Raw genomic sequence first — 26,321 nt, 5'->3', positions numbered from 1 at the left:
AAATGAGGATGAAGATGATGCGTTGATGTTGTTGTGGATGTATATTGGTTGTAAAGTTCTATGAGAATATTATTTAGATGCGGATAGGTATTGAGTGATTTGACTAGCTGGAGTTTATAGGATTTGTTTGTTGGTAATAGGAATAGGAATCTTGCTTATTTATTAGCTTATAGGCAATGAATCGTTCTCGATTTATTATCTTGTAATTATCTTCTTTGTGTAGTTTCATAGAAGTAATGATCTTGAAGTAAATGAGTTTCTGCAGGTATGATAATGATATTCAATTTAAGACTTGAATTGAAGATAGTAAGAAAGAGAGAATGAAAAGAGTATTTTGATAGTGAGAGGAGTGTTTATTTATTATAGAACTTTGATACTATGCGTGATCTCTAGATTAATAGGGGCCTAGAAATTATAGTCCCTTGTACTTATCCGAAATCAGGAACGAAAAATAAGCTCCCCCTCTCTCACTATTAAAACCCTACAAGTTTCTAGAGTAGGCAGAGAAAGTCGATATCCAATAGCAAGCAAAAGGTTGAGGCTAAGTCTACTGACTGAAAGTCGGATTGTATATCGTATGTTTGAATCTCAGTATACTGAGATTCAGACAGAAAGAGAGATTATGACATAATAGATAAGTCGAGATATTAAGATAATCTTGTAATAAAAATTCAACAATCGTCAGACGTCGACAATATAAGTGGAAAACGACCGTGTAAATACTTTAGATTTTATCGAAAATAACATTAGTCGTACTTTCAAATGAGATCGCTTTCTCACGATTTTAATACTTGACGAGATGATAATGAATTACAAGATTAAAATGTCATATATGGAATTATTGTTAAATTTCCTACCCCAAAAAATATTGTCAGTTTGACTTCGTTATTCTCAAGCGAGTTTGAGTGTCACGACTTTTTTTTTGGTTTTTTTACGTATTATAAGTATTGAGATTGTATCAAATTGTACTTTTGTAAGTATCTTGAAATATCAGATGATAAAAAGAATAGTATCTTGTATGAATGAATTTTAAGATGAATAATAAGATAAACAATAAGATAAATAATAAGATAAATAATAAGATAAATAACGAGATAAATAATGAGATAAATAACGAGATAAATAACAAGATAAATAACGAGATAAATAACGAGATAAATAACAAGATAAATAACAAGATAAATAACGAGATAAATAACGAGATAAATAACAAGATAAATAACAAGATAAATAACGAGATAAATAACGAGATAAATAACAAGATAAATAACAAGATAAATAACGAGATAAATAACGAGATAAATAACAAGATAAATAACGAGATAAATAACGAGATAAATAACGAGATAAATAACGAGATATTAAATATATGAATACAAAGTTACATATATTAGTATTAAGCTTTAATCTCAATGACGAGTTAGTATAAATGACACTAGATGACAATTCATATGATTTCTTCGTTAGATTTACTAGATGTTCGGAAACTGCAGAAATAAGTACTGCTGTTGTAGTATTTTGATAAGGAGTTGGGATTTTGTTGGGAGAAATAGGTGGGCTGGCTTGTTACTGAGAATTATTAATCTATTATTGTGCTTTATTATAGTTTGAAGGGAATTTGTTTAAGACTATTGCAATGGCTATAGGGATGATTGTTGTTAAAAACTAGATTAGTATTTAATGAATGAATGAATGAATGAATGAATGAATGAATGGATGAGATAGATGAGATAGATAATCGTGACAACGAGAAAATTCCACCTCAATTTTAAATTCGCATCTTTTCGGAAGAGAAGTTGCTACAGATAGAAGACCGAACCCCAAATTCAAGAATTACAAGAAACTTTTCCTGAGAAAGGGAGCTTATTGATTAACTTTTCTTGATTGATGAGGGAAGTTCTCAGGGTGGTTTATATAAGTGATTGATTTTTCAAATTATCATGCGCATACTGCTTTCTTACTACTAATTCAAGCATGGGGATAGAATTTCGAGTGCTAGGTTCAATATTTGGTTGATAATTCACAGGCAAGAAGAACTCGATGTGAATTTAGAGGTAGTAAAGTATAAAAGGAACGATCTACTTATCAGCTCGAGTGGCAAATACAACGATCACAACTCATAAACGAAATGATGGACGGCCTAATAAAGTAGTGCATCTAGTTTGGTTCAAATTTTGATATTGTAATAAACTCAAGGTGGTGTTGTTCTTGCAATATGTTTGAGTGTGTGAGAGGCTTCTGAATTTGACGTATAACAATAATGATGGAAAAGAAGGGGTTTCGATAACAATATTGGTCTCGCTTGTTACTGTCAAAGGTATGAGTGTTGAAGAGAATTCGATCATATGATTGAGGGATTGACTCAGTATTGAATAGACCTAAATCACTTTCCAAATAAGAATCCACATGGTTTAAAATTCTCATTCAAAAAGTAATTCGAATGGCTTGCTCGTCTATAATAGCTTAGTACAGGTAGATAGAGAATTTTGAATAGCTATTCTATCTCAAATAGCTCCATGTTAGGCATTCTTATACAAGGTATCAGATAATGATGCTTTTAATAATCAAGCCTTTAATCATCGCGCATCAAGATGAGATTCCTCGTTACATCTCGAAGTTTAGCGAAGAAAGAGGTATAAATTGACTAATGATGTCACTCACTGTGAATTGTCAACTGCAAGGAAGGCTCTGCTCATAACCCACCGTGCAATGGTTTGAGAAGATGTGGGTGGATGATCAGTAGAAAACTGTGTTCACTTTTGATAAGAGCTTCTATTTGAGGAAGATAGGGATTACAATGTCCATGTGTATATCGATTTGGTAGTCTCAGTGTTGTTGCTGCCGTCTAAAGATTATTGTCGTTTATAGTCATCAAGTTGACAATACTGTCGCTCGTGATTTCATTATAATTCGGAGGCTAAAAGTTGTAGATAGAGTTATTTTGCGTCGAGATCTGACTTGATCTTATCGACAAAGATTGTCAGTCTTCAGACTAGGACGATTGAACATGCAGAATCATGGTAGCTCTTTGCTAGCACTGTTTCACTGTAGGATAGCATTTCAAGATCTAGCAAGAGAAGAGCCTTATATACCAAGATTTGTGGTCGTTTTAGCAGAAGGCATTGTCCAGATTAAGCAGTGTAGGCAATAGTATTTCCCGTAATCCGTATACGAGTTAGATAATGGTGCATATTGATTTTTCTTCGAAATATGTATATACGTGGTATGAAATTCGATATCACTGAAGATATTCAATATTAAGATAATATTGAATACTATTGATAAGATACGGAAATATGGATTTTTGATTGGTATGAAATAAGTCGAAATATATGAACTTGAGGTTATCCTTAGATTTCATTAATGTTATCGAATATTTTAATCTTTTGATATTATAGAATTATTGAATCATTAAAGAAAAGGATTCATTGATTAGAATAAAAAGGAGAATTTTAATAAGTTATTATATGTTTAGTCAACTATTATATATATTATATTTTTTAATTATCTAGGTTTTATTGGGATTAGATTTTTATATTTGAGTTTTTCTGTATATCTTTATAGATATTTGTTTTAAGTGATATCTACGGCAGTGAGTATTCAATTGTTCAATATGTACTATTTATTGTATCAAAAGCTTTATATGCGTCATTGTTTTACTATAGTATATTATTGCCTATACTGAGATCAAGTGAAGAAACTGTGAGATTATATACACGTGCAGATACCGTAGACGTCGAGGCATTGCTCATCCAAAAGGTTGCCGAGTATTGAAGCCTACTTCACTTTCATTAATGCAGATTTGAAAGCCTTCGAATTTCCATCGAGTCAGACATCAGAGTTCTAATTAATCACTTCACCAGTTCACTCAAGTAAAGAACGTTCCAATTTTCTCATAATCATAATTCATATCTTTTTAAATCAACTAACCATCTCCTCATTTATAAGTCCTATCCTTAAACCCCCCAATAACCTCCACCGTCCTCGTTCCATCCTCCGCATCCTGATACAATCCCTTTGCAATATCCGGATTCAACTGTAATCTCTGCTTCGCTCTAACCCACTCCTCCATCGTAATTTCCTTCTCAAATCTCGGTTTCACACCCGCGTCTTTCAAAACCGGCGAATCCAAAATCGGCTTCAAAACCGTATCATTATGCGGTCTCGCGAAATACAATAGTCCCGTGCGCTCATACTCCCACTGATCCTTGGGTGGTGCCACGACTCGATGAATAGACGATTTGAGCCAGCCGCCTGTGAGATGCGAGATTGTGTCTGCGAGGTTGACGGTAATGGTGCCGGGTTGTGCGGATACCCAAGTCCATTTTCCATCGTCGCCGAGAATTTGCAGTCCGGCGACCGGTTGACGGAAGAGGAGGGTGACGGTGCCGAGATCGGTGTGCCCGGCTGTTTGGCCGTAGCCGCTGGCTTCGTGTTCTTCGGGGGTGCGCTTGTGGTAGATCATGTACCGGAAATGGTCTTCGCTTTTCTTGTCGTAGGTGTGTTGGTTGACGAGATATTCTTCGTCTGGGAGTTGGAGAATGATGGCGAAGAGACGGAGAAGGGGAAGAACTACATTTGAATGGAGAGCTTTGGAGAAGACTTCGATTTCGGGAAGATGGGCTTGGAGGAGAGGAGGTTGAGCATATTTGCCTTCAAAGTCTTTGGTGAATTTGGGAATGTTGTAGATCTCGATATTATCTTTAACTTTTCCAACTTGATGACGGTTGTTTCGTCGCCAGCCGTTGTAATCCGCGTTTGCATAGTCAACTTCATACTTGGCTTTCTCGTCCACGGGAAGAGTAAAGAAATTCTTGGCAAGTGTAAATTGACGATCTACTTGATCTTGGGAGAGACCAAAGTTCTTGACATAGAAGAAACCGACATGGTGAACAGCATGTTCAAGTTGTTTGGCGAGACGTTCTTTTCCACCTTCATTGTTGAAGTCTGAGAGGTCTAGTGTCACGAGCTCGGCCCAGGGAAGATCTTCTTTGGTCTCAGGGGGATGTGTGTATTTTGGAAGGTGATCAAAGTCATATTGTGTTGGATCTTGAAGAGTTTGAGTGACATCTGGAGCCGATGTCACGACGGTTTCGGTTGTGGTAGTAGACATGATGTGTGAAATCTTGCAATGAATGATGACTATGATTTCAATCAATTGGCGACAATGACTTGCAATCAATCAAGCTCTTAAGTATTACCCATATCTCTATTTCCGGCAATTCGGCACATCACATTGTATCTCTCGTTCTGTGGTTATGAGATATCTCCAAAATTTCGTCATCTGCTCCCCGCATGACACCATCACCAAATCGAGCGCTCAACCCCCATGAAACGACGATCATCCGCGATGATTGCAGCAACTAGTCGATTGATTTGTACCATTGTCGCCTACGCTTATCAATCCATGGCATTAACAAGCTTCATTGGCTTGTCAACATCCTACAATTCTCCGGTCCGGATAGAAAACCGGGGTAATTGTGGAATCGTCTAATCGAGGGGTTCATGATGTAACACAACGACAATTCTCCCAAATGTCACGTCAAGTAAACTAAGATACCAGACATATCTAAAAAGTGGGATAAGTATTCACCCACTGGCAAAGCATGAATTCCAGATAGCAATGTATCCATGGAAAGGTTACGTTCGAGTCTTACGAGGATTTAGGATCAGATAAGAATGACTTCTTTAATTGGAGCGAATGCAAAAATATCGAAAAGACGAACGATGTTCACTGATGTCGCAATATGATGAATATTGAACGAGCGTAAATTCTAGATCCACAGGTCTGAATGGTCGAGAATGGGTTTGAGATGGCGAAGCGGTAAACCATTATATATGTTAAAGCCAATCGAAACTTTTAAGCAATACACCCCACGTTGAAATTCGGACTCGAGGTTATTTCCGAGTGATCGAGAGTAATCATGTCCGAAGTCAAAGAGAAGGATCTCGGGTCAGATACCTTGCCTACAGATATCACCTCAACAGATGGCTCGATAGCATCCCCATTTTCACATCAAGACGCCAACACCGAAGTTCCGCTCAGATCATGGGAGAAGCCCGGACTCAAAGGTTCTGTCCATCGATTCTTAAGAAGTGTTCAAGGCTACGTCTGGGATGATCCAGACAAACCAGCCATCGAAAAACGTTTCCTACTCAAACTCGATTTCTTCCTCCTTACCTACGGCTGTCTTGGATACTTCTGCAAGAACCTCGATCAAGCCAATCTGAACAATGCCTATGTTTCTGGCATGCAAGAAGCGATCAAGATGAAAGGCAGTCAACTGACATACATGGGAAACGTCTTTACTGCTGGCTATGTAATAAGTCAAATCCCTGCCGTCATCCTAGTGACGCATGTTCGACCATCGATTTTGATCCCCACACTTGAGGTTCTCTGGTCTATCTTTACATTCTGTAGCGCGGCTGTTACTAATGTATCGCAATTGTACGCGCTCAGATTTCTCATCGGACTTTGTGAGGGGGCTTTCTTTCCTTGTATCATCTATGTGATTGGTTCATGGTATACGAAACAAGAGCGAGCGAAGCGTGTAACATTATTTTACTGCACCGCGACGTTAGCCACGATGTTCAGTGGCTATCTCCAAGCAGCCGCTTACGATAACTTAAGCGGACATCTTGGACATGCTGGATGGCAATGGCTGTTCATCATCTGTGGGACCATCAGTCTTCCGGTCGGCGTCATTGGATATTTTTTCAATCCCGATTTTCCCGAAACCACTCGAGCTTTCTATCTCACCAAGGCTGAGATCAAATTAGCCAAAGAAAGACTCGTTCGCGATGGCTACAACACGCTCGGATCGTCAGCTTGGGACAAGAAAAAGCTTTTTCGAATGATGGCGCAATGGCAATTTTGGGTCTTACCATTCGGTTACTTCTTCATCCAAGCGAGCCTTCCATCCCAACAACCGGCATTTGCATTATGGTTGAAAGCTAAAGGCAACTCGGTCTACGATAGAGATGTGCTCCCAACAGCTCAAGCTGGTATCGGTGTAATCGTTCAAGTTGTAGCCGCTATGATATCGGATTCTAATCTCTTGCACGGAAAACGTTGGCCACCAATACTAGTAATGCAACTTGGAACATTCTTCAGCGCAGTTGTGCTAGCCATCTGGACTGTACCTATCAAGCTGAAGTTCGTTGCTTTTTATCTTGCATATTTCTCGGCCGGTGTGCCGGGAATTTGGTTTTCTTGGTATCCAGATCTTATGTCTCATGATCATGAGATGAGAGGATTTCTGATCGCTACAAGTAATATGTTTAGCTACATCATGCAGATTTGGTACTCGGATGCGGTATGGAGAACCGAAGAAGCGCCTGAATTTCGTCCGGGTTGGATTGCTGCAGCGACTTTCGGAGCGGCGACTGCCTTGACAGCTTTATTGACGAGATTTCTTGAGAGGAGAGATGAGAGGAAAGGAATTGGAGCTTATGGTGTTAGGTCGAACGACCTGGAAAACTCGAGAGGTGGAGGCTCGATAGAAACTCCGCAATGATTATCTAGTAGATAACATCAATAAATAATATAATATACTATTCTGTACCAATCACCTTACCTTGATAGTCCAGCTATCTCCAACTAAATGCCTGTCTTTTGTGAGAGAATCGTACGAGCTCTAACATAAAGTTTAAGCCTATGATACATGGGACGATGAGCCTTGGAGAGGTTGCCAGTAATCTTCTTTGTATTCAAAAACAAAATAACTTATTTAGCTATCTATTATGTATGAGTACCCATTACAGGCTCGCTATCTTCTGTTCTAAGTAGTCTAGCCTGTTCCATATAGAAGCCTTTTGAGACGATTCCCAGATTTTGAGACCACTCTCATAACTTATTCGAACAAGCAGATCTACAAGAAGATCGATACTTGCCAATGTAAGAATGGCAGGCAAAGTATGCTAAGGCCAGAATAAATGGATAAATATGGGTTAAATCTAAGCCATGGTCAATTATTTCTATATTCGAACCGGCCTGGTGCGTCTCTTATATATGAACGGCAGAATATAGTGATAATCCAGATCAATAGGTCTTGCCAGTTCTTTCGGATCCATTATAGTGTTCAATACTCCCAACATTCCCAGACGTTTAATCAGTAATCTCACTTGCCAAAATCCTGAAAGTGTAAGTGATCAATCCAGCCAACAAATTTCAACTATCGACCACCCAAACAGTTCGAAGAGACAACAAGAACGACAGAGTTCCAATCCAACAGTGATATTACCACGATACGCTCTCATCTTCTTAGAGCATTCCAGAGAAATCACAACCGTCTCAACGATTATTTTAAATTGCAACATGAATTCGATCTTCCAATATCCGAGCAGAAGTCGCTATTTTGGGGAAACCGGCCATTTTTTGTTTACCTGGGTAACTTTTCAAGTACTCATTACATCCACAACTCTCGATTGTTATGAATCACGTAAATTAAAATAGAGAGCAGTAAGTGTTACCATCTCAAAGATATTCGCAAATATCACAGAAATCATGAGAAGAACTCCCTCAAAACCCTGGAAGCATCGAAGATTCGCAGTCTCTCTCAAGCTATAGAACATCGCATAAATAACAACTATTCACCATCGGGAGAAACAACATTAAAAAGAAAATCAAACCATAAGAGCTCAACAAAGTTCGAAGTAAGAGAAAGTTGACAGTGTATTATATTTCACTTGCTACGCCGCTTGCCTGCATCATCTAGCATATGTGGATCAAACACGTGGAGTGTAGCGAAACTTGATCGTAGTATTTTACTGATCGTTGTATTTCACTGATCGTTGATCGACATTTGTGTTCCAGAGGAAACTCTTGCTTTGCTGTAAGGGTGGTGTGAATCAGTGTCTAATATTCTTCTGATTATTGAAATTGGAAAGAATAATCAATAAACAGATATATATAGATCCTCAGAAAATAACAAAGTCTTCAAGTGAACCACTAACAGGGTATTATATTATAATTCAACAAATCTCTGTATATCTAACATCCACCAGGGAAAAAAAAGGAAGATCCATAGAGACTCGAAGATTCCAAGAAAAGTGAACAAGAAGTGAATAAGTGAATACCATCACCAATCAATCCCGACGCGAAACAAACCAGCAAACCCATCCAAAAGCAGAACCCCAAACCCCAAACCCAAACCCCCCAAAACCACAAACGAAAAACCCAAAACTAAAGAACAGAACAGAACAGAAAAAAAATAAATTCCCCAACTCGAAGTCCAACTCCCAAAAAATATTACACACATGCTTGGTGGGGAATTCGAATCCCCGTTTCCTGCGCACTTTGACGATATTCTTCATCTGGGAGGCAGACAGGTTAACCACTACCTCAACCAAGCTTTCTACCACTGCACCACCGCGAGGCGTTTGATGTAAATTATTAACATTTGATGGGTGTCTTGATATATATGAGAAAGAGGGAAGGAAGGAAGGAATGGTTTGTGTGTTTGTGACTGTGAGTTTGTAAAGTTGAGATGAGAAGGAGGGAGATGCTAGATTAGCTAATGTGATGAGGAAGAGTAGAGGGAGGATAAAAGGATTTGAGTCACTTGACTATCTATTGGACAAGATGTTTGTTTGTAGGTAAGTGGATATTGAGGTGAAGTTTCAATTCTCGGAGTGGAGTGATGGATTACAGATAGATGGAGTTGTGATGGTTGCTGAGGAAGGAGTGATTGAGAAAGAGAGGGATAGTTGTTCGATCTAGTGCTCACCTGACTGTTTGCTCGCTTTATCAACTATTTTCTTTCAACAGCATAGCCTGGTATTTTAGTTGCAAAGAATGTCATGGTTTCAAATGGGAATCTTGAATACATCTAATAAGTTGTCATATATTCTCTTTGTAATTACATAGACATCTGGGTACCTACATTGTACACCCCACCCGACTTCAAAATCTCAGTCTTTGGTAAGTCGTCAATCTTGAAGTACCCTTATGTTGTTGAACATATAATCTATGAGATTCTCATTATTTGATAATGAAGATTTGCAGAGAACTACTCAGGAAATAAGGAACAACGATTCTTCAATCCCGACTCCAGACATATTCCCGATTCCAGATGTATGAACTCGAACAAAAAGGCTCACACGCAACTGCTTCAAGTCCTTGAAATCAAGGAAAGACAATCTTGAAACATGACACCTCTCATCCTACATCACAATCATTCAGCACAATGGATCTTAATACGAAAAAATCAATTCCATTCCTTTAACCTAACCGGCCGTTTATCATTCCATGTCATATCATTCTTTCATCCATCATATATCCATCATATAATATCCATCAAGTTATCCATCAAATATTTCTAAATCCTTCAATCATCTACCCCTTAAACCTCTCTAACCCTGTCCCTCTCCCTCCACATACACAACCCCTCCAAAAACCTCCCCACATCCCCCCTGACCCCCTCCCTAACCGCGTCTTGCATATCAATGCCATAGCGATCTCTATACTCTCTCTTCACCTCCTCCAAATGCTTACGGTCCCAATGATACCTCACCAATCGACTAATCAGCAATTCCGTCTTGAGCGGATCTCTCGTCGAGAGCGTCAAAGCATGATGTACCAAGAGTGCATCACGGACTGGTTTGTTGATGATTCCATTGAGAATATGTGCGAGGAGTTCACCCTGGGAGAAGATATTAGTTTTGTTACCAGAAATGAGGGGTATAAAAAAGAATATAAAAAAACATACCACAAGATTTGTACTCTTTGCCAACATTTCTCGTGCGAAATTCTTTCCAAACCTCTCCTCATACCCTCTCAACACCTCTCTCAAATGTGTATCACTCCTTGTACAAACAATCTCAATCATTCTCGTCTCACCACCCCGCTCACTCGTGACACATTTCTCCAACTGTCTAATATCCTCTCTGAGCAAATCCCCATCAATGCGTCTACTCTCTTCCATCTTCTTTTCTTCCAGCACAAGCAGTACCGCTTTCTTAAACTTATCCTCCTTGAGTTCTTTTTCCATACATTGTCTCAACGAATCTCTATACTTCTTATCACTAAACCCATCTTTGATCTTCTCGATTTCGCGATTCGATCGCCCCATTAAACTTTCAATGAGTAATTCTCTACGGGACTTCTCCCCTTGATACCAGAAGTTAGCCCAGTAGGCTTCACTTTCCCATCGCCCCAAAGCAACTGCATAGCAAGCTTTCATCAAACTTGGATCTTCATCCTTGAGGCGGAGCTTGATATGTTTAGCGATATTAACACCCTTTCTTTCATGACCCGTCTTGACAATCTTCTTATACTCGTCGCGAAGATCAAGGATTTGTTCATGTGTCAAACCCGGAAGAATGGTAATAAGAGGCTGGACATCCGGAGCACGATTTTCACCCTTAAGTGCATCACGAAGAATCTCAGCTTCATCTTGAGAATCATGGAAGCGGGCTGTGCGACGGAAAGAATCTCCACCCGAGGGAGACAAGGGAGAGAAAGTCTCAGAGATGTCAGAATGTGATGTGACGACTAGCATTGGAGAAGGCATGGGGGATATGGATTGATATGTTCCCTTGTATGCTTCGAGGAGAGGAGAGTTGGGTGCATTTGCCAAGCTGAGAGAGCCTGAGTGAGAATGGCCTCCAGGAGACAAGCTCAGAGAGCCGTGTGACGAGTGGCCTAGATGACCACCGGTATTGATGCTCAGTGTGTTGAGTCGATCGCTCAGTCTAGCGGGATTTGGTGAGGCATCGCGACGACGTGCACCAGGGTCAACAGTAACGACTTGTTCAGAGACCAGACGAGAGCTACTGCTTCGAGCTGATGAACTTTCATGTCTATGATGTCTAGGTGGTGAAGAATCTCTACGGCCGTGGGGTCGAGCTGAAAGTGGAGGACTTCTCTCTTCAGGGTGTTCCCCACCAATAACTGTCTTCCTCGTGGTACTCGAGAAAGTAATCTTTTCACCCGTATGCGAATATTTGTACTGCGGGGACTCGGCATATCTATGTTCCTCATCTCTCTTGCTATACCCTGATAATTGCGAGCCAGCTGGAGACTGGACATGAGATTGATCATGACCCATACTCAAGCCAGCCGAGAGAGCCCCATGATGACTGCCCACTCCCGCCGAGACCTTGAAGCTTGCCGATCTGTGACGACCATGGCTATCATCAGTATATTTGTGTGTCTCTCTCTCATATTCATGGTCGCGGGGGGAAGCTAGTCGGTCACTGTGAGTACTAAAGGTACTATAGGTAGGAGTATGGATATCCTTCCCATATCCAGCACTTCGAGGAACAGCTGCTGGTGATGGATCGCGGGATCCATAAACATTGATCTTCGCCGGAGTACCAGGTTCATATCCCTCTCCATATGCCAAATTGTCATACTGAGCAGGAGTATGCAATCTCTCATTAACCCTATCCCGCTCTGTATATTTTACCTCATCGATCTTCAATGTATCAGGTATACCAGCGCTATCCACCTCTCCATATCTTGAAGCACCAAACCCTGTTGCGGGGTTCGCACTTGCATTTCTGAATCTGCCAGTGCGAGGCTCGTCATATCCATATTGTTCCACTTCATATCCAGATCTTGAACGAGATCTTTCGCCTCCGGGGCTTGTAGACCTACCCCTCCTTTGTGAATCTCGCGGATCGAGTGACATTTTTCAGCTGGTTTGATTGTGCCAGGCCTTATCGAAAGGTAGAAAGCTTGCGAGCTTGCAGATCAGCGAGCAAGAGCTGATGAGATTTGAAGCTGCGATTCGTGTAATTGTCCTGTGTGTCGTAACTATTCCTCGATGTCCTCGGCTTTGAGTATATATATATGCCTTAACCCCTCCTTAAATTCACCCAGTTCCTGAGCTGAAGTCCCAAGGTCCTAAACAAAGTTCTGCCGTTTAATCTATTCGAAACAAAGCTCTTGTGATCAAAAGTTCTTTCACCACAACACTGAATTCTTCAGATTTTAAAACTCTGTTAACCTTTGAATCATTCAAGAATGACGACCTTTACCTCTCTTTAACTTACCTTTCATTAGCTTCACGTTCGAAACAAAAAAAACAAGAATACAAATACAACACCGTGTACAAAATCATACACTCCCACCAATCTTTTCAGCTCCCCCTCTTTATTGGGTCCTTTTGGATCATGCTTCTGAGGGCTCCATTATCCTACTCTAAAACTGCGGGCGCTCATAGGACCAGTGGGAAATCCCGTCCCCTCACACAATTTTAGTCTCACTCCATGTTGTCAGCATATTACAGGCTACATCTTTGTGATGTATGCATGTATGACCACTTAGCTGCATTGGTATCTGCCCCCAATTGTACGAGGAAATGATAGGTAGGCACTTACTGATTTGTTGATGAAAAGTTTTGGTCATCGCTTCTTCCGCGGCAAATTCATCAAAAGTCTAGGCACGCTCGACACGGAAATATCACGATGTGTGGGCCCCCTAAAATTACAGGCTTATGGTTGGCATGGAGAACTTCAGCCTCTCAATACGATGTAGATCACATATGAACATTCTTAATTTGATCGACTTCACTCGTCATAATCAAAAGGAATCTCAATACAAAATTGAAGAATTATTATCATTATTCGCTATTGAGTTTTAACTCTTAGCCCTGGCCTTATTAGCCCTGCGTACAATTTTGGTCATCTGGATATCACGCCATATTTCCTCCCAAACCAAAGCTATGCAGCAAAATCGCGTTGAACTTCATTAAAATACAAATTCTCAAACGGTAACAAATTGTCCCATGGCAGGAATGCCGTCTACAAGAATGTAAACAACATATGGACCAGGAGGTGCAACATTGTTGTTTGGTGGTCGAGTTACAGTCAACTTCTGTTGTGTAGCACCAGCGACGAAGCCCGTGTTATCCAAGTGCAGCATGCGATGACCCATGTGTACCGAATGAGTAACGAATCCGCCATGGTACAAAGTTACAGTAACTGCTTTCGCGCCAGCTGGGCAATCAAAGGTGACATCGAGTGTGCTACCATCCGCTTTGAAGCTACCCGATGACAATTTTACATTGGTAGGACGCTTCTTTGCATTATCGCCTGAGAGATAAGGAGGGACATAGTTCTCAACTCGGAACTCCGTAACATATGGATCGGCTGCATCTGGTTTAAGCTTTGGCATCTCGACAGGATTTGAGCCAGCGACCATTAGTGTGCCGTCGAGAAGGAGAAGAGAGACAGAATGGTAGAGACGTGGGATGGTTGACGTTGCAAGAGTTGAGAATCTTTGGCCTTTAGCTTTCGTAGGATCGTAAAGAAGAGCTTCTAATGTTGGGTTTTTTGCAAGTCCAAATCCTTGAGCACCTAAATTGCCTCCATTGAGCCAAACAACTGTTCCATCAGGAAGTAAGGTTCCTTCAACCATACCACGACCTTCCGGCATAGCATCCAACTCCCATGTGGGGTTTGCGCTCAATGGCTGAATTCTTCCACAACTTGGCTCTGTTGGACTGGTGATATCTTGATATGCACCTCCACCGCAGATGATAATATCAGGGTTCCATTTGTTTGCGCTTGACAAAGGGAGTAAAACACTTCCACCAGTGTTGGGATATGTCCGATAGTCTCCAGCAAGTTCTGGCAGTTCCTTGACGATGGTGTTGGTACCAACATTGAATACCTGAGAAGACTTGGAAACGAAGACGAACAAATTTCCGTCATTGAGGAGATGGACAAAAGGATACATATAATATGGCTGGTTTTTCTCCAGAATTTCCATGTCAATGTTCTTACCTTGTGACACAGCGGTAGGACTGAGGATCTCGTATGTAGGATTGTTGTTCGTGTTGACAGTCGGATCGAGGCCGTTCAAACTTCCAGAAGCAACGAAGATGGTTCCATCGCCCATGGTTTGAGCAGTAGCATACCAACGAGCACTTGCGAGCTTGTTACCTGGTTCACTCCAGTCTTTTCCATTGAGACTAGCATCGGTAGAAGATCGGTCAAGGTATCTAATAGCATCGAATCCATCCCCGATAGTTGGATCAAGCCAATCTAAGGGCGCGTTGCCTCCAAGAGAAACAACACGACCATCAGCAAGGAAAGTGCCTCCGGAACAAAATGCATTCGTCTTGTAGGCTAAAGGAGTGGCAACTGCATTGGTTTCTGGGTCGTATTCCGAAGACATTGCGTAGTATCCGTTTGGCAATTTCAATTGGGTATAGTTCTCCAATTTGTCGAGGAACATGACTCGGCCGTTTGGCATAAGTGCGGCGTGCATAGCTGGAACTCCAGATGACCCGACGATGTTGAAGGCACCTCCTTGTGGGGCGGCTGGGGCAGGACTTGCACCCGGGGCTGCAACCACAGGCGCATTCAAACAATTTCCCGATTGGCATCCAGCACCACAATGTGCATTGGTACTACCACTACCTTGTGTTAGACTATTAACGGTTTCACAAGCGAATGATTACACTTACCAAAAGCCGTACATGGAACAACAATTTCCATTCACCCAATTGCCACAAACGGTACCTCCATTAGCAGTACCACATGATCCATCGGTAGTTACTGGTGCACTGCTGGCTGCGGCAGGTGTAAGTGTAGAAGTAACTGGAGCAATGACTGGTTCTTGAGTTGTAGATGAAGAAGGTGAGCTGCCTGCTGCAGCTTTGGTAGTAGTCTTGGCGGCTGATGTAGAATGTGAGTCTGTGCATCCATTCTGGCAACCATTCGAAGCCAAACAGTGATCAGTTGTCGAGCCACAATAACTACAAACAGTAAGATTAGCATCCGTTCATGGTAGGAAAAAATTCTGGTAATATGAAAGCTCGAATTGAATGTGAGCAAGAGCATGACTCACCCATACGCAGAGCAACAGCCACCAAATGCACCGTTTGCATCACAGGTAGCACCACCGAAAGCCTACTAAGGTCAGTACATTACAACCACAACTGAACACATGAATACTCACACTTCCACATCGACCGTCAGTTCGAGGAGAGGTACCACTTGGAGTTGTAGTGCCGCTGGTACATCCTGACAAACATCCGGCTCCACAATGACTATAAGGTATTAGCAACAACACATGGATAATAATGATTGCCAGTGTACTCACGCTTCATCATTTCCACACCAGCCATATGACTATCATTGAAATCAGTTGTTGATCTTCCATGATTTGTTGGGATGACCTACCGAACAGCATGATCCTTTGTACACTGTACTGTTTGGATCGCAGAGAGTGTTGCCGTTGGCAGGACCACAGCTACCATCTTTTGAATACACAGCTTGTCTTGGCTCAATTTTTCGATCTTCGACTGGGACTGGATAATAACGAGATGGCATTGGAGTGGATGGGACATAGCATCTGAAGGAAAAATTAGTTTTATGTTTCTGTTGTACTTGTCCAAGGTTACTCACTCATTAGTTCCATCATCTGTACAATTTTGACCTTCAAGACAACCATAGTATAAATTAGTGCTTCGGATATCACAGCTTAATGGGACATGATTGAAGACAATATTGGCGGAGGCAGAGGCAATAAGGCCCCAGGAGATGAAGGTAGCCTTCATGGCTGCTAAGGATCACTTAAAGAAGATCAGTATGGGGTGTGTCAAACTCAATGCGAGAAGATATTGATCAGTAACGACAAGTAAGCAAGTAAATTGTAGCTTGAATAAAATGGAAAATGGAAAATAGAAAGAGAGGAAGATTTGAGGTTTGAGATTTTGGAAGTATTGTGTGAAGTATTATATAACTCCCAGCCTTGCCTTGTCGCATTCGAGGTGAAGGCTGTGTAGATCAACAAAAGTCATTTACCCATTCACTAGGCGACCGCAATTTCCTGCGTCAATTGGCGATGCAAGTGACAGAATTCGAAGTATATCAAGTGGGAAGGCTGAAGTATAAAGTGTGAAATGAGACATATATGACAACTCACCTCGTATGATAGGGTGTTTAATTAGACACAAAAAAGCAAGCAAATGCGATTGCTCTTCAGAAGGTGCTTGTTCTTGTTGTTGTTTTTTCGACCCGATGAATTAATTCAAAACGATTAGAAATCTAGGATTCGATAATAGAGCTATAAACAATCTTTAAAGGAGTGGACAGCAAGCCCATATAAAGATTGAATCTTTGATATAGGGAATTAATAGGGAGAAAAGAATGTGAGGGGCTTGCTAGGAGTGAAGACGAGAGGTCAGAGGAGAGAAGAGAGAGGTGAATGTTGAGGTTGAGGATGAAGATGGAGGAGTGGTAGGGTAGAATTATAAGGGAGAGGAGGGGCGAAGAGAAAGGAAAATCGGATGACGGAGAGAAGAAAAGAGATGAGATGATAAGTACTAGGTAGGTAGGTACGTAGATACGTAGATACTAATAAAAGAGTAACAAGTCCCACTTACATAACCACCTGGTACGTACCAAGTACCTCTTTCCCTTCTTGATTTGATCTGGTTTGGTCTGATTTGTATGGTACGGATATCAGTACCGACTAAAATTGTGGTATCGGCTATGTTTTCATATATCGTGGTAGTCACGGAGGAGAGTCAGGAAGGAAAGAAGCGTCTGTGAGAGTACCAGGTTTGCACCTCAGCTAAGATTATCTACCTACCTTAGGGAAATAGGAAAATACTCAGGGACCAATGTCTGTGAGTCTAATAAGCTGGAAAAAATAAAAAATAAAAATGCTTCTTTTCGTCCAATATAGCAGGGCCGTTGTTGCCGGCTCTTGGACCTACCTCACCTCCCAACTAACTACATACATACTCAGACGCCAACAAGAGTCTTTCAACTGGATCCTCCCACTCCTGCTAGGCCTTGTGGTGCTCGACAACCCGCGGTCAATTCACACATCACCCACTCGGAGGAAATCGCCTTGCTCATTAAGCTATTGTCGAATGCGAGAGTGACATCTTCTAGCTGTTGGTTATCCATCTCTTGGTGAGGTACTTTTTCCATGAGCACCGACAACCTCAACTTCCATGACATATCATTGGCGGGGACGATGGTAGATCATTAAATTACCCTTGTCGATCTTTCTCATCGCGAGATTTAACTGGTTCGGCGGTTTTAAGCTTCTTTCTCTGCTAGCTACTTTCAATGGTGTGTTTCATGGCAGATACTACCAGAAGTTGGAAAGGCTGGCTACGAGCCTACCTGTGTGCATTGACCGCAGCACACAGGGTAGCTGGGTGGCACGCAGGGTGGTACTCTGCACATGAAAACCTTCTCCCCCAGCAATTGGGTCTCTGTAAGCGCTCAAAGCTGGATATCCGCTTAGTTTCTCGTATCTTGATTTAAATAAATGGAGTGCAGGATAGGTCAAAGATCTATAGGTACATAGATATCAGAATAGCACATGGTATTATTGGGTAATTCTATTATTATAATTCAAATGCCCCGTGGCAACAGCTGGCTACAGAATCTCCATCCGATGGTTAATCAATTCCACACAACTTTTCAACCTTAAAGTGTGAATTGATGCATAATCATCTCAAATGAGACAGACACCCAGGGTGGGATGGAAGGGCCCCAAAATGGTTCTCGTTACTTCTAGCTTGACTTTAGCGATAAATGTTGGCGTACGCTTGGGTCCTTTAAAATTCATGTGTTTCTTCAAACTTCCGAAAAGGGTGGTCTTTGCTCTGAACTTGTGATCCCGAGGTCACATCCGCTCCATAGAGGGCTGGTTATGTCCACGAGGCGTCGATGCTGGGACCGATCAATCTGATCCTTAGACCTGTTTGCATCAAGACATAGACAAAATGAGGAAAGGATGCATGTTGTAAATTACCCCGAGCAAACGGAGATTTACTCATTGGGTTTCTGTCCGCCATCAAACCGTCAATTTCCTTCGACGTGTGAATACCGGTGCTTGACGGTTTATTTTGGTTTGAGAGGTTGGTAGTCCCAAGATGGCATCTGCTGGCCAAATCTCGTATATGTCGTGGAAAGTCGGATTCGCCTCCAGATATGATCATTTGAATTCTGTGTTGTCAATGCTCTTTCACCAGTTCAAATCTGTTTTTGCCGCACCAATCCTCTGCTCCACAGCATCAGCCTTCATATGCTGTCCCACGAGCACAACGTCCTCTTCATTTCCCTCCATCAAATCCATATCCAACGACCACTTTTGTATCTCCTCTTCCACAATCCCTTCCCATTTCTTGAGCAAAGGGTGTGCTGCAGCAACATCGGGAAATACGACATCCTTTCCTTCCTTCTCTCCTGGAACTTCAAATTTCCATATTCCATCCTCGCCCCACCACTCTCTTGCAAAAACATTTTCTGTCTTTAATTCGCTCTTTGCATTATTGGACAATTCTTCTAATCGAATCTTTTCTGCTCTCCATTCTGCATCTTCGGACTTGCTTGCGGACACGGACACTGCCCCAAAAATCCCTTCAAGAATTCCGATAATCTTTCCTATCCGCAGTCCCAACACAGCACCTAATCCATAACCTTCGTCAAATCCCTTTTGAACACTCTCAGATTTTCCCTTTGTAACACCATCTCTATATCCTTCTGTTTCGTGCTTCTCCTTTAATCTTGGTATATCTGAAATCTCTGTATTTCCAACTCCAAACATATCTCCGTCGCGCATATCTCTGCCGTCAAATGTGGGAGAACCTGGTTCAGATCCGAAGACATCGTCAAAGTCGTCATTTTGAGTGGTAGGTTCAGACGGTAACATGGTAAAGGTACCAGAAGATAGTGGAAATTCGGTGTCGCGAAACATCTCGATCGTGAGTCAAGTTTTTACTACTTGGATTGTAACGATTCCTTCCCAAGTATTCAAAAATTTAGTGGGGAAGGATGCTTATCTAATCTATGCGGGTTGTGATTGGCTTTTGTCCCTAGTGCGGGGTCGCAGAATTTGGCGATAAGATGGTAGAAATGGCAAGGAGGCAAGGCAAGCATCTCTCTTATCACTCTTGTCGCCATTTATTTGCTCTTCTTGATATCCTCTTACTAATCAATAAACATGTTGATTTCTTCACAGCACGAGGTGATTACTGGAGTCTTCATGCCCCATGATATATCGAAGACTTTCTAATTCGATAAATGATTTGACCATAATCTGCAAGTGCAATAAAAGCTTTGAGTCTTTTGAAAACCTGGAAATCTGACATGACACTCACTATTTCTACTGTCACGTCAACGACCACGAGTACCTCATCTGATAAGCCGTTTCTCCATTCAATTTTAAGTCCAGGCAGGCTTACCGACTAGTTCCTTGTATCTTTGAGTGTGCTGGATTTTTTCCCTTCTTATTCCATATCGTCCAAAAAGTTTCTTACTAAAGCATCACAATCGCGGAGTAGTATTCATCTGATGAACGCCGTGCTACATGTTTCAAACGGAAAAGCGAGTGTACACTCGATGCTCATTTTCCCTGATCAACTCCCTTTAGAAAAACTTTCTCGCATCTAGTTGATGGAAGGAAGAATGATACACTACCTTTTCTACCTTCTTGTATCTTAACATACCACTATCTCGTGTTTCGATTGTCAGAGCTATTCTATACAAGGATATCACACTTATCATATGAAAGTTCTTGGAATCGCCTCAAAATATCAATACTCAGATTGAGGAACTAAGCTAAAGAAAGACAGAGCTCTGACGTCAGGCCTGGTAGCATGCCAAAAGATTCAAGTGACAGTATAACAGCAAAAATTAAAATAGCAACAAAAGCCATAAAGGCAACATGACCCTTTCCAAACACACAGTCACTTGTGTAAATCCGTTTTGACAACTTTCCAGCAAGCTTCCATCTACTTGATACCAATTCTAGTGCCTTCAGCCACAAAGACCACCAACCACAGCATTGGTCTTTCCAGGAATACATGTATAGATTGCATCAAAGTCGTCGAAATAGAAAAGAACGGTGCCAAGCGCGGCGGATAAGCCTCCAAGCAAACTACCAAGGGTGGGGCCCACGGATGTCAAAATCTGAGATGCGACGACTTGGTATGAAAGTTTTCCAACTGTGGTCCAGGTAGCGGGGAACGTGCATTGATCAACTACCATTAGTCAGGTAGTTAGCGTTTGTTCGTGCCTAGAGCTTGGAAGTATTTCCACAATACGTTTCAAAACATATTGGCAATCGAGTGTACTTACGAGTATTCCCGCCATCGAAAGAACATCCTGCTTTATCAGTATATGGTGTACCATCTGGTCTATGGGCTGTTACTTCCACAGTACAAGATACAGCTGGAGACACGGCAGAATCGCTATTCACAACACATCCGAAGTATGCGGAATCAGGCTTGAAAGAAGCGACTGGAGAACCAGCATAAACCGATGTCAGAGTGGAAATGTTGTTTCCAACGGCAGCTTGATTGCCATTAGGTTTAATAAGGAAAGTCAATAGACCGGTCTGTCGCACCGCATAGAAATTAGAATAGGAAAGTTGATTGTAGAGAGCGGTGATAGGCGCAGCACTCATGACGCCTGGGATACCGCCGAGAGGAATGCTTTCATACTATTATATCGTTAGAGAGATTCGTGTCGCAGAGATGGGGGTTGGGGCGCACATCGTTAAGAACTTCCCCCAGAGTTCTGGTTACTAATTCAGGTGTTGGGATCGCTGAAGTCAGAGATGCACCCAAAAAGAGTGGGAGAATAACTGATGGTTTTGTAAAGAACATGTTGTTCAATTTGAGATAAGATGAGACTCAAGAATGATGTTATTCTGTAAATTTGATGATCTCCAACAGGTAAAAGTGCTGAGCTGATTCTGGGGCAGAGATGCTCGTCTCTTTATACTTTTGTTTGACTCGGTTTCTTTCATATTGCATCCTCTGGTATCCGACCTTTTAAATTAGGTTGATAAGACTTCAAAAACTGGGAGAAAGTTTTTTCTAATCTCTATCGGCTCTGAAAGTCATTCCTGGGCGGCTGTGTGACACGGGAGAGATTTATCTGCATGTATTATCTCTATAGGAAATCATTAGCGACTCCTTCAATAATAGAGGTGCCAATATTAGTGACATGACGAATATTGCACGCACAAAATTCGTGGGGTCGAGAATCAAGCGCTTCATATGAGCATTTGTTGGTAGAGAGAGAGACGGTACAGGAGTGTTTTTAAGACATAAGGATTCTATACATGGAATCTTCAGTGATTCTCCTATACTAGAGTTGCGGATGTGATTGTGTATGGTAAAAAGAGGTGGAGAAAAAATTGGTTCTTACCTCAACAAACCAATAAAAGGGTTAGATAGGTTTCTGCTTGATATTTCGACGTTGCATCTAGACTCCGTCGCTGTAATGAGATTAGTCTAAGTGGATATTATCCTGTAAACCTTCAAGCTGAATCAAATCATTCGCAATCTCAGATTCTATCATCCAGGTATCATCTCTCCTCGATCCTCATGGCGCCTGGCATTTAAATTTAGGCTAGCAACTTAGTGCGAGTATGCTGCTGTATTTAGGATTGAAAAATTCAACAAGATCGTTCTATTGGATATTCCTCAGAGAACCTTCTAGCCCAATACCGTCATTTGTGGTCTACAAATTGAGCATCCCGCCTCGAGCTCGCGTATCTCGTTTTGTGAACCTTGATTGTCTCGTTTGCTACCCCGCACGTAACACAAAATAAGAAAGAAATTGACATTTCAGTTAGTTTATTTAATGGTAATCTTTTTTTTGCCTTGATTAGCAATGTAAATGCACGAGAATTCAAAAGACTCCATGTGGCTTTCTCGTGCCCACTAGTCCCTAGAACTATAATGTTTATAGATGTGACTGCGTTAGTGCGATCGATCGTTTACGCATGGCACCGCCGCGGAAAAATCTTACATCCCATGAATATCTGAACGGGGCGATGTAAGATTACCAAATGATTGGATCTGACACATCTGAAGAATCACATCTAGAGATGTGGCTGCTTATGTCTGATTTACCCTAAGTACGGAACTTTAATGATGTTTTCATCTTGTACCGAGTCATTGGATCTGACATCGCCCGCAAGTATGCGGCTGAATTTTGGATGTACAGTATTCAGCTCGCCATGGCGCGCTGGAGGAAAGTCGGACCTATTTTCGAGGGAACTTGATGGATGGCTGACTATCCTTGCATGGTTATGGGGGTTGTCGTTCGTGTGACTGATGAAAAGACTGAATGAGAGCTGGTGCATGGAGAGGATTGAAGTTTGAAGGATAGCCCAGCCGGGATGCAACAAGTGGCTGGGTGCGAGCTCCTTCGCCCCGGTCACTAGTGGATGACTTTTCTTCATGTCTAGTCGAATTGAAGAGAGCTGGGAAAAAAATCGGGATAGGTTTTGGCGTCAAGAAGCCCTTGTCTCACCAACTTACCAGGGAACGCAGATGATCAGATGAGATACTGGGAGCGATCGTGTAGATGTGAATTCATTTATTGACCTTTACTAGCTACATAATAGATAAAACGAGAATCTTGCCGTAAAGGAATGTCGTAAGTTTACCAAGTCTCGCCTTGCCTAGGATCGTTCCCATGAAATTGTCCATTCCCATCCAGATTTTTCTCTCAATACCCTTTGATTACGCGATTAGAAGAATCCAAAATATCCAATAATTATTACATCCTCCTCCATTTTCCTTTCCAGCAAACACTGCAGTAATACAAAAACCATCGCATGCTGTACTGTGCTATGGTATCTGTATCCCAAGTCTAGAAGACAAGACCATCTACAAAGCAGCGACCACAGCCGCAAGAAGACCAACCATACCACCAACACCCGCAAGCCCAACAGAGTGTCCCGCATTCGCGGTGACCTCTCCAGCTGCACTAGAAGTAGCAGTAGGACCTGCGGTAGTAACCGTTCCATTCCCGGGTCTTGAAGTAGTAGCGGGCGCAGTGGTTAATGAGCCTACCTCAGAAGTCGAGGACGGGCCCGAAGAAGTAGATGATGAGCCTGGAGATGCGGACGAGGTGGAGCTTTCCGAAGTAGTCTCTGCGGTACTGGTGCTTTCGGACGCGGTTGTCTCTGCAGCTGCTATGGTGCATCTATTGGGAGCATTTTGAGCTTGTTGGATCTCTCCGGCTGCGGTGCAGGCACCGAGGATACAGGGAACGATGGCGCTGGAGATCCCGGCGAGATTGGAGGCTTGACATTGGCAGGCTGTGTCTTCGATGTCGCAGTTGGTGCCTTCTGCAACGGCTTGTGTGATACAGGCGCTCTGGAAGGGTTGTTAGTCAAGCGATTGAGAAAGCTACCATGGAATACCTACAGCGCAAGCTGGCTGACCTGGAAACTCGGCCGCAGAGGCAAGAGTGACAGTAATGGCCAAAACAACGAGTGAGAACTTCATGATGAGGTTGGTTTTGCAGTTGAAACTTTAAAGAAGAAGATTATACAGATGGGATTTAGAGACTGAAGTTGAGGTTGAAACGAATTGATGAAAAGTGAATTGTAGATGAGAACGATAGAGAACAAAAGAAAACGAGGAGGGGTAAATGCTGGATTTATATAGGAAGCGTGCAGACAAAGAGCTGCTTTCGATGGTAGACATCATTCCTTTCAATGGCGAGGGTTGATGCGCGGCAACGAGCGTCATTCCTTAGGATGGAGGGTTCATTCGAGAAGGGTGTGAATTGATTGTTCTTGTAACCATATTTCACATTATTTTCTGCCACTTCAATTTCATCCATCTTTTTCCTCTATTCATTCCTTTTCGAGGATAGAAAATCTATCAATGTTGCCCTGTCAGAAAAATACGTTGGGAACAGGAATGTACAATTGTCCCACATAATCCCGCAATGGCGGGATGTTAGACATGCGGGTATGTATGTATGCTGGTATCAGGTTTGCAGACGCCGGAACAGGAAATCCCACATGGCAATTGCAAAAGTGCCGCAATCAGATATCAGTTTTATACTGGTGCATGTATGTGTGTGGCTGGAGAATTTAACAGTGGGGTCCTTTGTGTAGAAAATAGAAATGAGATGGAAAGTTGACGGGGTGAATGGAGATGGCATTCTTCGGAGGTCGGGTTTGGAAGAATGAGAGACATTCTTCGAGAAACGGATGTTTAAAAATAGATAATTGGTCATGAACAACTGAAAAGATAACTGAGATTCATTATGAGGGTTGATATTTTTTATTTTTGATAGTGACAGGGGAAAATTAAGAAGCTTCGTTTGGGTAGCATTAAGAGCTCCGAGCCGAGAGCTCTTCTTTCAAAGCTTCTACTATGGAGAATTTTTGATCCTCTGATAGCTCCTAGCTGGACTCCAAATTTCGACACACTTGAGCTATTTTAGTTTGGGATTATGAGTAATCGTGGTCTCTTTGAGGTTTTGGTGAGATGTCATGAGATAGCGTTGTATTGATAGATAACAAGAACAATGCGACGATTCAACGTTCTTGATTTACATACAAAATGATGATTAAATCTCGTAGATTGACTGATATTTTGGAATCGTAATGAAGTCGACGGAGAGTACAATTTACCGAGAGTTCTGGAGCTTTGTACGCTTAATGATGTAATAGTGGAGGACGCCACAATGATAGAGACATCTAAACGGATCGGTATCTACGACATTCTCGACATATGCTTCACACACGGAGATATTGTTCAGAGATACATTAACATTATACGATGGCATGAATTTGGGCATGACATTCAATGTTTGCACTCGTAAAAAGACGTATACTAGATAGAAAAGGAAAAGAAGGAGCAGTTATACAGCAGATGCTATAAAAGCTACAAATATAACATTTCCAATACTTGTACTCGTTGTGCTGTGGAGTACATTGTGATCAGAAAGCAGTTTAACAGCAAAATTGAATGCGAGATCACTGCTGCGTAGGTTGATGATGATGATTATGCAAACTGGAATCAAACAATGGAGCTTGTCTTTTCCTTTTGTTCATACGGAAACCGGACAATGCAGATGCGTGTGCATGATCACCTTGATCAGTTTGAATAAATGAGAAGTAGACCAGTATAGAGTTAAGTCAATCGTTGCTTATTATCACGAACAATTCGAAAGACAAAAAAGGGGAAGATAAATACTCGAGTGTGAGATCACTACTACGTAGATTGATGATGATGATTATACAAACTGGAATCAAACAATGGAGCTTGTCTTTTTTGTTTGTTTATGCAGAAACCAAACAATGCAGATATATATATATAATCACCTTGATCAATTTGAGTAAATAAGAAGTACACCAATACAGAGCCAAGTCCATCATCGCCTATTACCACGAACAATTCGAGAGACAAAAAAGGGGAAGATAAGCACCTCGAGCTCGAGTGCCGAAAACTAACCTTAAATAAATTGACGGCGGCACTTGATTGCTTATCGATAAGAGAGACCCCTGCCCTGAACAAATAACCTTTTCGTATTTCGGCTCGGCAATGACTCTTCCAGAATAGCAATCAATCAAACTC

The 26,321-nt window shown here is 41.7% G+C and overlaps 7 protein-coding genes across 7 annotated transcripts; 1 reads left to right on the top strand and 6 right to left on the bottom strand.

Moving 5' to 3' along the window:
• Positions 1–3,937: 3,937 nt before the first annotated feature.
• Positions 3,938–5,113, bottom strand: EAE98_002998 (uncharacterized protein; the record flags this gene model as incomplete). The annotated part of the gene is made up of 1 exon (XM_038950618.1): positions 3,938–5,113. One exon carries the CDS (start codon positions 5,111–5,113, stop codon positions 3,938–3,940), a length of 1,176 nt encoding a protein of 391 aa, XP_038813147.1.
• An 811-nt stretch (positions 5,114–5,924) lies between these two features.
• On the top strand, positions 5,925–7,517 carry EAE98_002997 (uncharacterized protein; the record flags this gene model as incomplete). Its single annotated transcript, XM_038950617.1, has 1 exon — positions 5,925–7,517. One exon carries the CDS (start codon positions 5,925–5,927, stop codon positions 7,515–7,517), a length of 1,593 nt encoding a protein of 530 aa, XP_038813146.1.
• A 2,826-nt stretch (positions 7,518–10,343) lies between these two features.
• Positions 10,344–12,635, bottom strand: EAE98_002996 (uncharacterized protein; the record flags this gene model as incomplete). Its single annotated transcript, XM_038950616.1, has 2 exons — positions 10,344–10,643; positions 10,710–12,635. 2 exons carry the CDS (start codon positions 12,633–12,635, stop codon positions 10,344–10,346), a joined length of 2,226 nt encoding a protein of 741 aa, XP_038813145.1.
• A 1,076-nt stretch (positions 12,636–13,711) lies between these two features.
• EAE98_002995 (uncharacterized protein) lies at positions 13,712–16,514 on the bottom strand (the record flags this gene model as incomplete). Its single annotated transcript, XM_038950615.1, has 7 exons — positions 13,712–15,368; positions 15,420–15,710; positions 15,803–15,864; positions 15,914–16,004; positions 16,058–16,086; positions 16,138–16,309; positions 16,363–16,514. 7 exons carry the CDS (start codon positions 16,512–16,514, stop codon positions 13,712–13,714), a joined length of 2,454 nt encoding a protein of 817 aa, XP_038813144.1.
• A 2,432-nt stretch (positions 16,515–18,946) lies between these two features.
• EAE98_002994 (uncharacterized protein) lies at positions 18,947–19,678 on the bottom strand (the record flags this gene model as incomplete). The annotated part of the gene is made up of 1 exon (XM_038950614.1): positions 18,947–19,678. One exon carries the CDS (start codon positions 19,676–19,678, stop codon positions 18,947–18,949), a length of 732 nt encoding a protein of 243 aa, XP_038813143.1.
• Positions 19,679–20,739: 1,061 nt separating this feature from the next.
• On the bottom strand, positions 20,740–21,590 carry EAE98_002993 (uncharacterized protein; the record flags this gene model as incomplete). The annotated part of the gene is made up of 3 exons (XM_038950613.1): positions 20,740–20,963; positions 21,061–21,424; positions 21,477–21,590. The coding sequence occupies 3 exons, from the start codon at positions 21,588–21,590 to the stop codon at positions 20,740–20,742; spliced, it is 702 nt and encodes a 233-aa protein (XP_038813142.1).
• A 2,019-nt stretch (positions 21,591–23,609) lies between these two features.
• EAE98_002992 (uncharacterized protein) lies at positions 23,610–24,233 on the bottom strand (the record flags this gene model as incomplete). The annotated part of the gene is made up of 2 exons (XM_038950612.1): positions 23,610–24,101; positions 24,153–24,233. The coding sequence occupies 2 exons, from the start codon at positions 24,231–24,233 to the stop codon at positions 23,610–23,612; spliced, it is 573 nt and encodes a 190-aa protein (XP_038813141.1).
• Between the last annotated feature and the right edge of the window lie 2,088 nt (positions 24,234–26,321).

Source organism: Botrytis deweyae (assembly GCF_014898535.1).
Source record: "Botrytis deweyae strain B1 chromosome Unknown BDEW_005, whole genome shotgun sequence".
Taxonomy (NCBI): domain Eukaryota; kingdom Fungi; phylum Ascomycota; class Leotiomycetes; order Helotiales; family Sclerotiniaceae; genus Botrytis; species Botrytis deweyae.
The sequence above is the reverse complement of the archived record's forward strand: the minus strand, read 5'-3'. Positions and strand labels throughout refer to the sequence as shown.